At 43.3% G+C, this 14,006-nt stretch overlaps 1 protein-coding gene across 6 annotated transcripts in view; it reads right to left on the reverse strand.

The window, feature by feature from the left end:
- Positions 1–14,006, reverse strand: part of LOC144817774 (CD209 antigen-like protein C) — a 794,201-nt gene that overhangs the window by 329,652 nt on the left and 450,543 nt on the right. For all 6 annotated transcript variants that reach the window (XM_078674574.1, XM_078674576.1, XM_078674579.1 and 3 more), the window contains one exon: positions 6,668–6,775. In XM_078674574.1, the coding sequence (XP_078530700.1) occupies positions 6,668–6,775 (108 nt within the window). The remainder of the gene's footprint in view (positions 1–6,667; positions 6,776–14,006) is intronic.

Raw genomic sequence — 14,006 nt, forward strand, 5'->3', positions numbered from 1 at the left:
GGGTTACTATGTTAATGTTAATGTTATCAATTATTTATAGAGGGCAGGGTCACCAGAGGTTTCATGGCGCTAATCATGCTTCAAGTTGTTGCCTAAGAACCAGTTAATAGGCTAATCCAAAAAGACACGTTTTGAGTGCCTTTCTGAAGCCCAGTAGATTGTCACAGCTTCTCATTGTTACTGGGAGGGAGTTCAGAGGGTGGGTGCCAGATAGGAGAATCTGCAGCCTCCAACGCATTTAAGTTTTAAAGTTGGGACAGATAGAAGATGAAGGTGAGATGAACGAAGATTGCGCCGGGAGGCGTGCTTGTTGATCATGGTCATGATGAATCTTGGGCTGTTGCAAGTGGAGTGGTGTGGGTCACTGGTTAGAGGCGGCAGACCCAGAAGCAGGAGTCGGCCCGGGACCAGGGTTCAATTCCCAACGTGGCAGGGTCGTGGACCAGGGTCATCGGACTCGATAATTCTCGCCTCGATGCCTACTCTAACCAGGGGTCTCACTCGGCAACTCTGGGCATTAGCTTGCCTAATCTCCACAATGGCCCCATCAACGCCGGGGATGCCTGGCTTCACCATGGGGACTCCCAGTAGGGATCATCCCACTGGGAGAGCCAGGACGGGTTCCCCAGCGGTATACCGCGCCAGGATACTCCGGTAGTAATTGAGCGCGTTACAAAACAGCTTATAACATAACATTGCCATGCAATGCTTTAAAGGCTAGGCACCCAGTCTCAAATGCAGCCCGTTGCTCCACAGCAAGCCAGTGGAGCTTGATCAGCAAAGCCCTGGCCGAGTGCCATTTTGGCTGTTTGTAATTTAATCTTGCCGCCTGGTTCTGCACTATTTGCAGACGTTTTAGCAAGTACTGAGGCAGACGGATGTAGAGGGAATTTGAGAAATCCAGGCATGAAAGGACCAGCGCTATCACCACTTGAATTAGGGCTGAGTGGGTCAGCAGGTGGGTGATCGTCCTGATTTTTGCAGAGCTGGTAGAGACTGGTGGAGATCACCGTGCCCACCTGTCCTTTAAGTGAGAGGTCCGTGTTGATTACTACCCCTAAGCTTTTTACGGACAGGGACGCGGGGGGGGCCCAGTTCACTGGGCCAAAAATATGGACCACAACAGTCCTTGCTCTTCCCAGGCAACACCAATTCCGTCTTGCCTGGGTTGAGTTTCAGATGGTTACTGTCCATTCAGTGCTGGATGTGGAGCATGATGGTTTGGAATTTCACAGCAGCATTAGGGGAGTCTAAGGGGAAAATCAGCTAGAGGTCATCTGCATAATTAAAAATGGTTACCTTCCGATTTTTCAGTGAGTAAAGCAGAGGCCTCAAATAAAGATTGAACAATAGTGGCGAGAGCGACGAGCCCTGCGGAACATCACAAGAGGTGGTCACTGTGGGGACCGTAAAAGTACTGAGACATACTGCTTGCATTCTTCCTGTGAGAAATTACTTGAGCCAGTTGTAGGCATGGCTTCGCAAGATCTTCCGATGGATCCCGACCGAAACCAGGAAGACGGTCACCCAGGCCCTCGTCACCAGCCGACTGGACTACGGAAACACCCTCTACGCCGGAACCACAGCCAAGCTACAGAAAAGACTCCAACGAATCCAGAACGCCTCCGCCCGACTCATCCTGGACATCCCCCGACCCAGCCACATCTCCGGCCACCTGAGGGACCTGCACTGGCTCCCCGTCAACAAGAGGATCACATTCAGGCTCCTCACCCACGCACACAAGTCTCTCCACGACCTGGGCTCAAGTACCTCAACGACCGCCTGACCTTCTACACGCCCACCCTCCAGCTACGATCTACCAGCCTCGCCCTCGCCGCCGTACCACGCATCCGAAGAGCCACCGCCAGAGGCAGATCCTTCTCCTACCTGGCGGCCAAGACATGGAACTCCCTCCCCATCCACCTTCGGCTGACCCAGGACCATCTCGCCTTCAGGAGACAACTCAAGACCTGGCTGTTCGAGCAGTAGTGGACCCCCTCCCCAAGCGCCTTGAGACCCTTCCGGATGAGTAGTGCGCTATACAAAGGTTATGATTGATTGATTGATTGGATACCTGCTTGCTCGACACGGTCAACAGAATATTATGGTCAACCGTGTCGAACGCAGCCGAAAGATCCAAGAGCACCAAGGCCTGAGGAGTTCCCCTATCTGAATTAGCTCTAAGTGTATCGAGGACAGCGAGAACTACCGTCTCAGTTGAGTGGGCTGGCCGAAAGCCCGCTTGATTTGGCTCCAACTATTCTGTTTATTCAATAAAATTCGATATGCATCTGGCCACATGGGCCTCCAGAATCTTAGACAAAGATGGGAGAAGGGATATAGGGCGATAGTTAGAGGGGATCAATGGATCTGCCCTGGATTTTTTCAAAAGGGGGACTATCGTGGCGGCCTTAAAGGTGGTGGGTACCACCCCTTTGATGAGAGATTCGTTCAAAATGGGGAGGATGCTATGTGGTAGTGCTGTGATTATATCTTTAAGAGTGGAGGGTGGGCAGCAGTCATTAGGGGAGCCCGACTTAACCCGTTTTAAGAGATCGGACAGGGTATTAGGGCAAAGGACTGAGAAGTGGTTCATAGTGGCCGAATTCCTGGAATTGTCGTCCTGGCATTCTACGTTAATCGTGAAAGAAATGCTGGACTAAATGATGGCGATTTTTTCCAAGAAATAATTGTTTAAAACATTATACATCTCTTGAGTGGGGGCTTGGTTAGGTAGTATTCTCTCATCACTGCTAAGCTCGCTGACAATTTTGAAGATTTCCTTGGTTTTATTATTCGCATTGAGTGTTCTTGCTGAAAAGTGGACCGCTTTGGCGGTCACTATAGCCTTTTTATACTCTGTGCGGGCCGACAGAAACTGATGTCTGTCTTCAGTATTATAGCAGTGCCTCCATTTCCTTTCTAATTGTCGGAGCTTTAATTTTTGTGTTTTTAATTCAGGGGTAAACCATTTGTGAGCATCATGATGTCTAGAGCAAGAGAACTTAGTCAAAGGGGCATGTCTGTCGCTAGCAGACCTTAACCAGTCCGCAATGTCAATATCCATAGCGTCGACGTTTGAATTAAAGGAGGGAAGAGAACCAGCCAGAGTGTGAATAAATTCCTGTTTGTCAAGAGTCCTCCACTTTCTTTTTAGTCCTCCCCCAACCTTAGGGGGCTTTTGCCTACCACTGAGACTGAGAGTAAAGTCAATCGGATGGTGGTCCGACCAAATGCAGGGAGATATCAGAGGAGTTGGTATAGTAAGGTTGTGGGAGCAGATTTGATCCAGTGTGTGTCCTTTTATATGGGTAGGGGAAGATAGGAGCTGAGCCAAGTTCAAACTAGAGAGCAGTTCAGCTAATTCTGTTGCCTGTGGCCCACCACGATCGTCATTAATACAGTAATTCAGGTCCGCTATAAGTAATACCCTGGTGTGATTCATCACAAGATTGGCCATTTGTTCACTTAACAAGAGCGGGAAAGAAAGCATAGTCTGGGGGGGGGGGCGGTAGATAAGCACCAGTACAAAAGATCCTACTATGGAGTCCAATGAGATGACCATATTCTCTACGTCAGATAGTTCCAATGGGGTCATGACAGTGAATATGAATTTCTTATGTATAATAGCAGCAACACCCCCTCCCGATTTACCTGGGTGCCGGTTAACGTTCAGAATATAATATTCTGAGGGGAGAGCTGCTAAAATATCAGGTATAGAATCTGCGGTCAGCCAGGTTTCAGTGAGCAGCAGTATGTCTGGCTTTTCTGTACAGAGCAGCAAGAAGACGTCCAACTGATGCTTATACAAGGACCGGGTATTAAGATAGAGAATCTCAGATGATTCCCTAATTCTGTTACTATATGGATGGAATTTTTTAAACAACCCACGGGATTGGTTAAATCTTCCAAATTCAGAACTGTTGTCCCTGGGTCCTTGTCTCTATGACGTCTACTGATAGAATTCGGAGGCGGATCATCCGTTCCTGCCTGAGTCAGTCCAAAGTTACCCTTACCTTCGAACCGACCAGGTGCGCGCTTGGGTTGAGCAAAATTCCCTGAAACCAGTCAGTCAATGACTTCCAGTGGATTCAAAACATCAAAGCGATTACTCACTGGGACCAAGTACCTAGATTCCCTACTTCCCATGAAGTTTCTCCTGCAGACGTTACCCATCGAGGTGTGTGGCGTTTGGGTGGTTGGTAAAAATATCCATGGGTTAGTAAGTTAACGTGAATGTCATAAGAGTTTTCTCGCTCCAACCCAAACTGTGCCAGCCCCCGTCCCCACATAGGAGTTAACAAACCCATTGCCTACCCTTTCCAGGATTGTGTACACCAAGGATGGCGAACTAAAAGTTAAACACAAGCTCCGTACAGAGTTTTTGCCGAAGTGCCCACCCACCCTATTCTCCTTGCCATTTTAAATTCTAAGAAAACTGTGTTATTAATATCAGTCCTTGAACTTAAAAAATTTAGTGACTTATTCCCTAAAGTCGACCGATGTTCCAAGGCACTATGTGGTAGGGAAGGTACATTTGCCAAGACAATCGTATCCGGGTTTCTTCTGGAGGCATGTTTAAATTTCGTAGTAAATTGGGAGGCTTGTCTCGATAGACTTGTGGGTTTATATCTCTCTCCACTTCCTCATTTCTACCAGACGTCTTAGTGCCTAATGCTCCTCTTTCTACATATGCAGAATTAATAGGTTCTACTATAGGAGGTCCTGTTTTGAGAGGAAGATGCCCAGTTCGAATAGGGGCGTTAGCTGTACTAGGGGTAATGTTGTTAGTGGAACTCCTGTTATGGGCCTGCCTACTTGTGGAAGAGCTTACAAATTGACCAACCCCCTTACCCTTCCCCCTGTTGTTTTACGAGCCAGAGCTTGGCATAGAACTAACAGCCGGAGCTGAGGGTTTACAGCTTACCATCTCCTCTACCTTAATCAGCCTGGCTTCTACAATTGTTATTTTTTGTAGAATAGGTTCCAGTAGTACAGATATTGTTTCTAATAAACCCCACAAAAATTCCCCTCTTGTGTGCTATTAGCGGGCTTTCCTATCTCAATGTGAGGGGTAGTATTGGGGTATTTTTCGCTTGTGGTGTGTCTCGGTTTCTTCCTAGTTACTCTTATGTGGGTTTACACTGTGTCTGGGGTCCCCGGCTCTTCCTTTTCTTGGGAGGTGGTTCAACAATATGATTGATACTTAGTTTTGCTTTCAGACCTCTAGTAATTGCTTTGGGTCCAACGGAGCTACATTCTAAATCAGAAGATAAGAAAGAAGAAGCAATTTCTGTCAGGATCTCTGATTCAGCGCGTTGTGTCGGACAGATCTGAGGGGGAGGTGCTTCATGGTTAGTCATCGTGCTAGATTCACTAAGTACAGGGGTCAGAGAAATTCTATTCTGAGAAGTTAGAGACTCAAAAGATAATCTTCACTCTGTAAGTTTAATCTAATTAATGAGGGCTGATTCTGCCCTCTGCAAAAGGCATCAAGGGTCCCTACGACACCCTGACCTACTCCAAGCTTTCACCTACACATATTGATCAAGTCAGTACAATATACAATATAATATAATGTAATATGAATCGAGCTTTACCATAAACATTACAAATTGTCCCCATAGCCAAGTTCTTAAGGGGGTGGCCATGCCCGGCCTCGTTCGGTCCCAAGCGGGCATAGGCGGGCCCGCACTTGGCCCACGCACGTCCCGTGCTGCGAGGGGAGAGGCAGAACTTAATCGCGATGGCAGACTCCTTCCCCTCACTAGCGGCAGCTGTGGATAGCGCACTGCTCCCTGGGACTTGGAGTCCCCTCCACTGATGATTAGCGCTGGAATGAACAGGAGCAGTCAACGTTCTGGAACTACGGTCCCGCCAGGGCTCACAAACAGGTAGATGAAACCCCCGTAGGCAAGGGGGCACTGAGGCAAACAATTAGGTGAGCGAAAAGATGTTCTGATCATCTGTTTAGGGGTCAGGGATATCATGGTGGTGCCTGTTTTTCTCTGTCCCCTCTTACCTGTGCTATGAGTGTGAAAAGCTTTACATTTTCATTTTGACTGTGTGTTGGAATCTGTAGAGAATAACATAAATATCTGCCCAAAATGAATCTCCACCTGAGCCCCCACGGCAGTCTTCCGCACAGGTATAATAATGACCTGTTCGAGAAACATGTAAAGCATATGCGAGGCTGGAAATGGAGAGTAGGGGCATGGATAACACACTGCTGCTCCACTGTGCCTGATAATCCCATGCACCCTTAGGGCTACATCATGATACTTACAGGGAAGAGTGTGTACCCGCCCTGGGGCCATGTACATTTGAGACAAGTTTCAAGTCCTGAAGAAGCCGTCAGAGCATTTTTCAGGGCATATTCTGGGTGGGAAAAGCTAATGAGTTTCCCTTGCCTTTGCAGAGATTTGGCTCACAAAAGCCACTCTGATAATAGACCAAAAAAGAAACAAAATGTTTTCTTTTCTTGGATCCTTACCTACTCTAGTAGGGGGATTTTTTTTTGTTCCAAGTAGGAAGAGTTTGTCTCCCTTCCTATACGTTCAAGGTCTCTCTTCCCTCTCTGAGAGCAGAGCCGTCTGTGGAGCCTGCCTGGGGGGATTTTTGGTTCAAATCATCCAGGATAAACGGTAATAATAAAGTGAATGCTCACCAAGCTCCGTCTTCGTGGCTCTTATGACTCCTCTGGCATTTTCCTCTTTCTGTTTCAACATCCGGACAGCAACTTGAGTCAATTCGATATTTTTCAGTATTTGGAAACCTTAATGCATGGAGGAGCATAAAATGATATAAAAGCTATGATAATAACAACAAAACAACATCAACAATAACAACAATGAAACAATATTATTCAAAGCTACAACAACAGCCACACTACTCCAATAATAGTAACAACACAACGTCAAAAAAAGTAACAACAATGAAACATTAATAAAAGTAACAACAACGAAACAACATCAATAAAAGTAACAATAACATTGAAACAACATCAGTAAAAGTTAAAACTACAACAATGAAACAACGTCAGTAAATGTTACAACTACAATAGTGAAACAACATCAATTAAAGCAAAAACAAAAATGAAACATCACTACAAGTAACAACAACAATAAAAGAACAACGAAACAACAATAACAACGAAACAACATCAATAAAAGTTAACACAAATAAACTTAACAATAAAAGTAACAACAACTGCAAAGAAGCAACAACAACAATGAAACATCAATAAAAGTAACAACAACAAATCAACAACCATAAAACACATCAATAAAAGTAACGACAACAATGAAACAACAGCGAAACCACACAACACCTACAACAAAACAACAACACCATTGCTCAAGTCACAGTTGCCTTCAAATATCTGTTCATATCTAGACAAAGGTACACACATATTGGAGAAAATTGCAGTTTGTGGCTCTTTCAGCCTTAATGAATTGACAAAAAGATTGTACCACATTACCCCACATAACCCCAGTCTTAATAGAGTTTCACGTGCTCCCCCTTTGGCCAGAATAAAATTCAAAATGACCCGCCTGACACTAGAAGACATTTGTGCTCCTGTACTCCACTGCCTTGCAAACAAACTGAAATTCTCAAGAGAACCCATGACCCTAAAGAACAAATGTATTATATGATTAGAAAAACCCAAAATACAAAACCAACTAGGATGTATGTTAATGCTTCTCTGCATGTGTACGAGTCCTCCTTGGCCCCCTTTATTGACTCTTTTGGCTTTTGCCTTACCTCATAGGCTGACAACACACAAATTGTGGTGTCGCTGTTACCGGGGCAGGAAAATGGAATAGCTAAACGATTGCATGATTGTATAGAAGTGGTTGGGAGATGGATGTCCCAAAGTTGTCTGAAAATCAACTCAGGTAAAATGGAGGTTATCCTGTTTGGGAACGAATTCCAACTTTTGGACCCCTAGATTGTGGCCTGTTTCTATGGTTTCTCTCCTGACACCCACCAGGAAAGTAAAAAACATGGGAGTTTTTATCGACGACAGACTCAATTTTGGTGACCAAGTCAATGCAATTTAATTTAATTGCGTGTTTATATAGCGCTAGGAATCGACTCCCGGAGGAGTATCTCCACGCTTCGACCGCTGGGGAACCCGTCCTGGCTCACCCTGAGAGATGGTCCCTGATGGGTATCTCTAAGGTGCGACCAAGCATCCCCGGCGGTCTGGGGGGCCGTTGTGAAGATGAGGCAAGCTGATGTCCAGAGTTGCCGAGTGTGGTTTCTGACTAGAGTAGGCACCGAGGCGAGAATTATCGAGTCCGCTGACCCTGGTCCACGACCCTGCCGCGTCGGGAATCGAACCCTGGTCCCGGGCCGTTCTCTGCTTACGGGTCTGCCGCCTCTAACCAGTGAGCCACACTTCTCCACAATACTCTCTGACACGTCATATGTCCTCAGAACATGCAAGAAAATACTACAGTTTTTGCCAAAAGACAGTCAGCGCACAGTGATTACATCACTGACTATGTCTAGGCTAGACTATTGTAATAGCCTATACCTGAACAATCAGGACCACTTTCTGCACAAACTCCAACTTCTGCAGAACACGGCCGCCAGAGTGCTTACCGGCACATCTAAAATTGCATCTGTCTACAGTGATATCTGAAGACTTTACTGGTTATCCGTCAGGAAATGAGTACAGTTTAATCCCTCTTTTTGATACACAAAGCCCTACAAGGCTCATTTGAAGAGGCAATTCCAGTGGTATACCCAAAAGACCACTACGCTCCCTTGGAGCTAAATTGGTGACAGTACCACGTACAAAAAAAGCTAGTGGGGGATGCAGAAGCTTTGTTGCATGCATGGCAAAAGCTTGGAATGACTTCCCCTTCCATTTGAGGAGCATCACTGACTTACTTGGATTCAGGAAGGCCTTAAAAACCTGGCTTTTTGATTGATAACCCGGTCTTAAACTATACATCACTCGGAGGATTGTAGCTAGCACCAGGACACCCTAGGGTAACAGTCTGGCTTTACAAATGTCTGTAACATAACATAACTTACGTGTCAGATCCATGAGGAACTAACGTTCATCCGCTTAGCAGATTCTTTCCCCTCTAGTGGCATACTGTAAACAACTCAGATGCCTCCTTAGAGACACTTCTCTTACACGCCCACATGTCAAAAGTACTCCCTTATCCATTTACTCTTGGCAGAAGGAAATCTCTATCTCAAGAGTGGCAAAGATAGGAGGAAATCCCATGAACTATCAAGATTGTTAATGTTCCCAAACTTTGCAAGGAAACCCCGCCCTAAAACAACACCTTGCCCTTTGAGCATGATTACGATTCCATATGCATTGTGCTGTAAAATTGCATGATTAAATAGAGTTTATGAGTACAAAGTCAACTTTAGTGAATGCCTTACACTAATAAAGCAAGCCTTTTACTGTACAAATGTAAGTGTAACGTGCATGCACTTTGAATCAAACTCAGTAAGTTCATTTCAAGAATCGAAATATTAGAAAACTCCAAATAGAATTTAAATTAAATAGATCCCAAATGTATAGATATGTGCAAGTATCACACAAGCTGATGAAAAAGAAGATAGGAGACTAAACCCAACGGCTGAATCCCCTTAGAGGAAAGGGTACAGAATTCTACACTGGGCAAAGGGGCCATATCTGCCACTTACTGTATTGAATAACAAGTCCAAAAGGTTAATCAAATGTACTAAAGGGAAAGATATATTGGTGGACTAAATAAGACAGCTTGGGAAGAAGCATTCGCCTGCTCGAGAGAGATGTCAATCAGGATGTTCTTAAAATCCTCAGTCCATTCACTGACGCTTGGTTGCAAAAACAATTATTGTCTCAGAAGATATAAATAATGTATATATCATACAGGACAAGGCAGAGGCAAGGCCACAGGAGAAGGAACATCATCCGGAAAAAAACATACCAGGAGGGGCGGATGGTGGAAAAGCAGCAATGACCCCAGTGGGAGTAGAAAAAAGGGGCCAAAAGAAACGAGGAAAATGAATGTCAAGAATGTGGTAAATCTATCTTTACGTACTCTTAATGTTGTTGAACATGATATTTTACAATATGGCCTCTCGTTCTGCCCAACCACTACTCTCCCCTATCCCCAGGAAAGAATTGACTTATTCTATTTCACAAGAAAATTACGGCTGCACAAATGGTACAAACTGAAAGTAAAAAATACTACCCAGGGTACCTAGTATTCCCATCCCAGTGCCTGAAACCATCAATAAGGTGGATACCTTAATAGCACTTAAAGAACTAGAGTGGGATGCTGGGAGCCAGGGCCCCATTGATGCTCAGTCATTAGCCTTTAAAGTAGATCTTAGCTGTTCAAACAAATATAAACCCAAATCTGTATTTAACCCTACCTTACCCCCTTGTGGCATTGATACATGTGATACCTTGGTTATCAATGAGTTAAAGAGTTTGGCTAAAAAGAAAAGCTGGTCACATGACAATCTAACAAAAGAACAACGTTTGGCGGTGAAATCTTTACAATCTGACACTAATATTATAATCCGCCAATCGGACACTGAATACGTGTGATTACATACAGCAAGGGTTACGGCAATTGGAGTGTCAGGATTGTTATGAACAAGTGACTAGAAATTTTGTAGAAGAGTCCACTGCAATTTATTATACCATGTTAAAAGAGTGGCATTCTATAGGCATTCTTGAATGGGTTGAATTTTCCTTTCTTTTAAACCACAATCCTAAAATTTCAATTCTGTACCGTTTGCCAAAATTACATAAAGACCCTGTCAAACCTCCAGGGAGACCTATTGGGTCTTCAATGGGATCCCTGTTTGAGAAAACTTCCAAATATATTGATTATTTCTTATGTCCTTATGTAGAGAGTTTACCATCATATCTCAAGGCTAGCAGAGACATTTTGAGTAAAATCAAAGATTTAGATTGGAAGGAAGGTTTCATCCTAATTACTTTGGATGTTTGTAGCCTTTACACTTCTATTAAGCAAATGGATGGCATTCAAGCCTGCCGCAGGTACCTTAGCTCCCGCTCCATCTCATATCTCAAACATACGGAGATGGTGTTACAGATGATGCAGTTCTGTCTTGAGAACAACTTTTTTGTATTTAATGAAACCCTTTACAGGCAGAAGCAGAGTTCTGTGATGGACACCTGCCTTGCTCCCAGTTTTGCCAATCTCTTCATGGGGAGCTGGGAGCAGCAGGTGTCCAGATCGCAGGAATTGTATCGTAGCCATGTTAAATTATGGCTGTGATACATTGATGATTTGTTCATCATCTGGGGAGGAACAGGCCAAAGAATTAATCTCTGTTTTTGAATAAAAACAAGTTAAATCTAAACTTTGGATGGTAAAATGATCACTGACAGCATTGAATTTTTGGATCTTCACATACAAGTTGATGATCATAAGCTTGTCTCTAAACTTTATTGGAAGACCACTGCCGGTAACACTCTGCTTAATGCAGATAGTGAACATCCTAAGACACTTATTCGCAGTATACCCTTTGAGGAGTTCCTCCAGGCTCGGAGAAACTGCAGTACAGACAGTGACTTTAACCTAGAGGGTTGCTGTATGACTGAACGGTTCTTTGAGAGGGGGTATAGTCAGCAAGTAATTAAAGAGGCATTCCTCAAAGCAAGTAAATTTACTCATGAGGAGCTATTGACACAAAGAGAAAAAATCATGGAGAGTGACCATACTGTTAGATTTGTTACCACTTACCATTCAAGCTCTTGGCATGTGCAAAAATCCCTCAATAAACATTGGAATGTGCTAATAACGGAACCTACGTTAGAGGATGCAATAGGTCTTGCCCCTACTATCACCTATAAAAAATCAGACTCACTTAGAGACAAGCTGAGCAACAATGAAGTTTCTAGCATTAAAGGGTGCTCTACTGCTGTGCAATGATTCTTTACATGAATGTCATGTAAAGCTCCAATGTGAAGAGTGTCCATTACCCTGTGAGTGACACGGTGAGAGCAATAGGGAAACATCTTACCTGCTTATCGGATCACTGTGTCTATGTGTTAATTTGCCCTTGTGCTGAAAAATATGTATGCAGCACTATGTTCCAAGCCAAAAAACATATTTTGGAACACATGAGGGCTATTCAAAATAAAGACAAACATCCCCCGTGGCAAGACACTTCGAAGAAGTTCATAAAAGTAATCGCAATCTATTGTGATTCTATGTCATTGATAGAGTCACCAGTATGAACAGGGGAGGAGACAGGATCCGTAAATTGTGACAGATTGAGTCCAGGTACATTCTAGAGTTGGACACTAAGATCCCAGAGGGATTGAATTCTGAAGAAGAATTGTCCTGGCACTTAGGTGACTAAATTTACTTCCTTGGTTTCGATTGCTGATTGTGGAAAATATGGTTATGTTCTAGTTGTTAGTTGATGCTGGTTCTGTGCTGTATGTCTTACGGTACATCTCAGCAGTACTATCGGCATATATGCAATGGTCTACGAGGGGTCTCCTGTGTTATAACTTAGTGCTATTTTAATTGTTTTTAATTCACACTGATCTATACTACCTCTTTGTTCCTAGCTCACAGTAGGCCTACTGATAGCCATTGTTAATCAAATTGCCCCCCCCCCCTGTTGTTGTTTTCTTTCTGTACAGGTGATATCACGTTCTGAATAGATTTTGCTATGCAGTATTGACTTTTCTCACAGTAACATATGCAGGTCATCCGTTTACTTTATTATGAGTGTCCATACTAATATATGTGGGAGACCTCCAGGTTTACACAGCAGAGTCATGCCTAGAGTTGTGATGAATAGCTATTATTGATTGACCCACTTGGGATTTTTCATATTATTTGCTGACATCAAGGTCGGTCCTCCACTTCCCTATATGTATTACAATTTTGTTATATCATCATGGTCATCTGTCTCTTTATATTGCAGGTCACACGGTCATGGGGGCTTATGACTTAGTTGTATTTAAAATTTACTGCAAATGTGGTTTCATTGTCGTCTCTTTTTAAGCAGAGCGTTATTTAGCGTTTCTCAGCTTAACATTGATATACAGACGCAAGGGTGGAGACCCTTGTACACTATATGAGTGTGCTATTATTCACAGCGTTTTGATTTCCTTAATAATTTTTAAGTTTTGCAGTTTTGGCATTTTGTTTATTAGAAATGTGATGATGTTTATTAGGAAACTTATCGCAACCACTACAAGATGGACGACATGATCTGGGAATGGTAGTCCACATTCTAGTTTCATTATGTCACGTTTTTACGTTCATTGTATATATGCATGCTATATTTCACAATTCAGTTGCCCGTGAGCAAGGCGGTTTCCACCGAAATGCGTAGGGTAGTATTTGTTGGCCCATATACCGATGGAATAAATCCTTTTTTTGAACTGAATCCTGATTGGCGATATTTATTTGGAAGGAGTGCACTCGGGCATTTTTTTGCGTTTGGTGAGCAAGTATATATATATATATATATATATATATATATATATATATATATATATGTATATATATATATATATATATATATATATATATATATATATTGAATGGCATTGACTTGTAAGAACATATAGTGATTATCTCGCATTATGCAGGAACTTTCAAATCAGTATTTTTATGGTACTTTTGGAATTTTAATCGAAAATGTGATTTTTAACAAAAGTGAACCTTGGATTTTAAAATATTTAATGACTATTTGCCCCATGGATTTTATTATTCTTGTATCGCTATGCTATTCTGGTAACTACTTATGTTTGTAGTATGTTCTTTATGTCTATGCATTTGTTGCACTGAATGTGACCATTTCCGATGCACTAGAACTTTAAATAGCCGTCCTGATCACTCACAACATTTCATGGGATCAAGCTTCGCAGGGAAGCGAAACCCGTTATGGCGGACATGTTGAGCACCATAAGGGCACTTTAAGTTTGCACCAGAAACCTTGGGTCTGCTCTTCGTCATGGTGCTGTGCGGGAAAGCAGTTGGTGG

This window comes from Lissotriton helveticus, chromosome 2_1, assembly GCF_964261635.1.
Source record: "Lissotriton helveticus chromosome 2_1, aLisHel1.1, whole genome shotgun sequence".
NCBI lineage: Eukaryota > Metazoa > Chordata > Amphibia > Caudata > Salamandridae > Lissotriton > Lissotriton helveticus.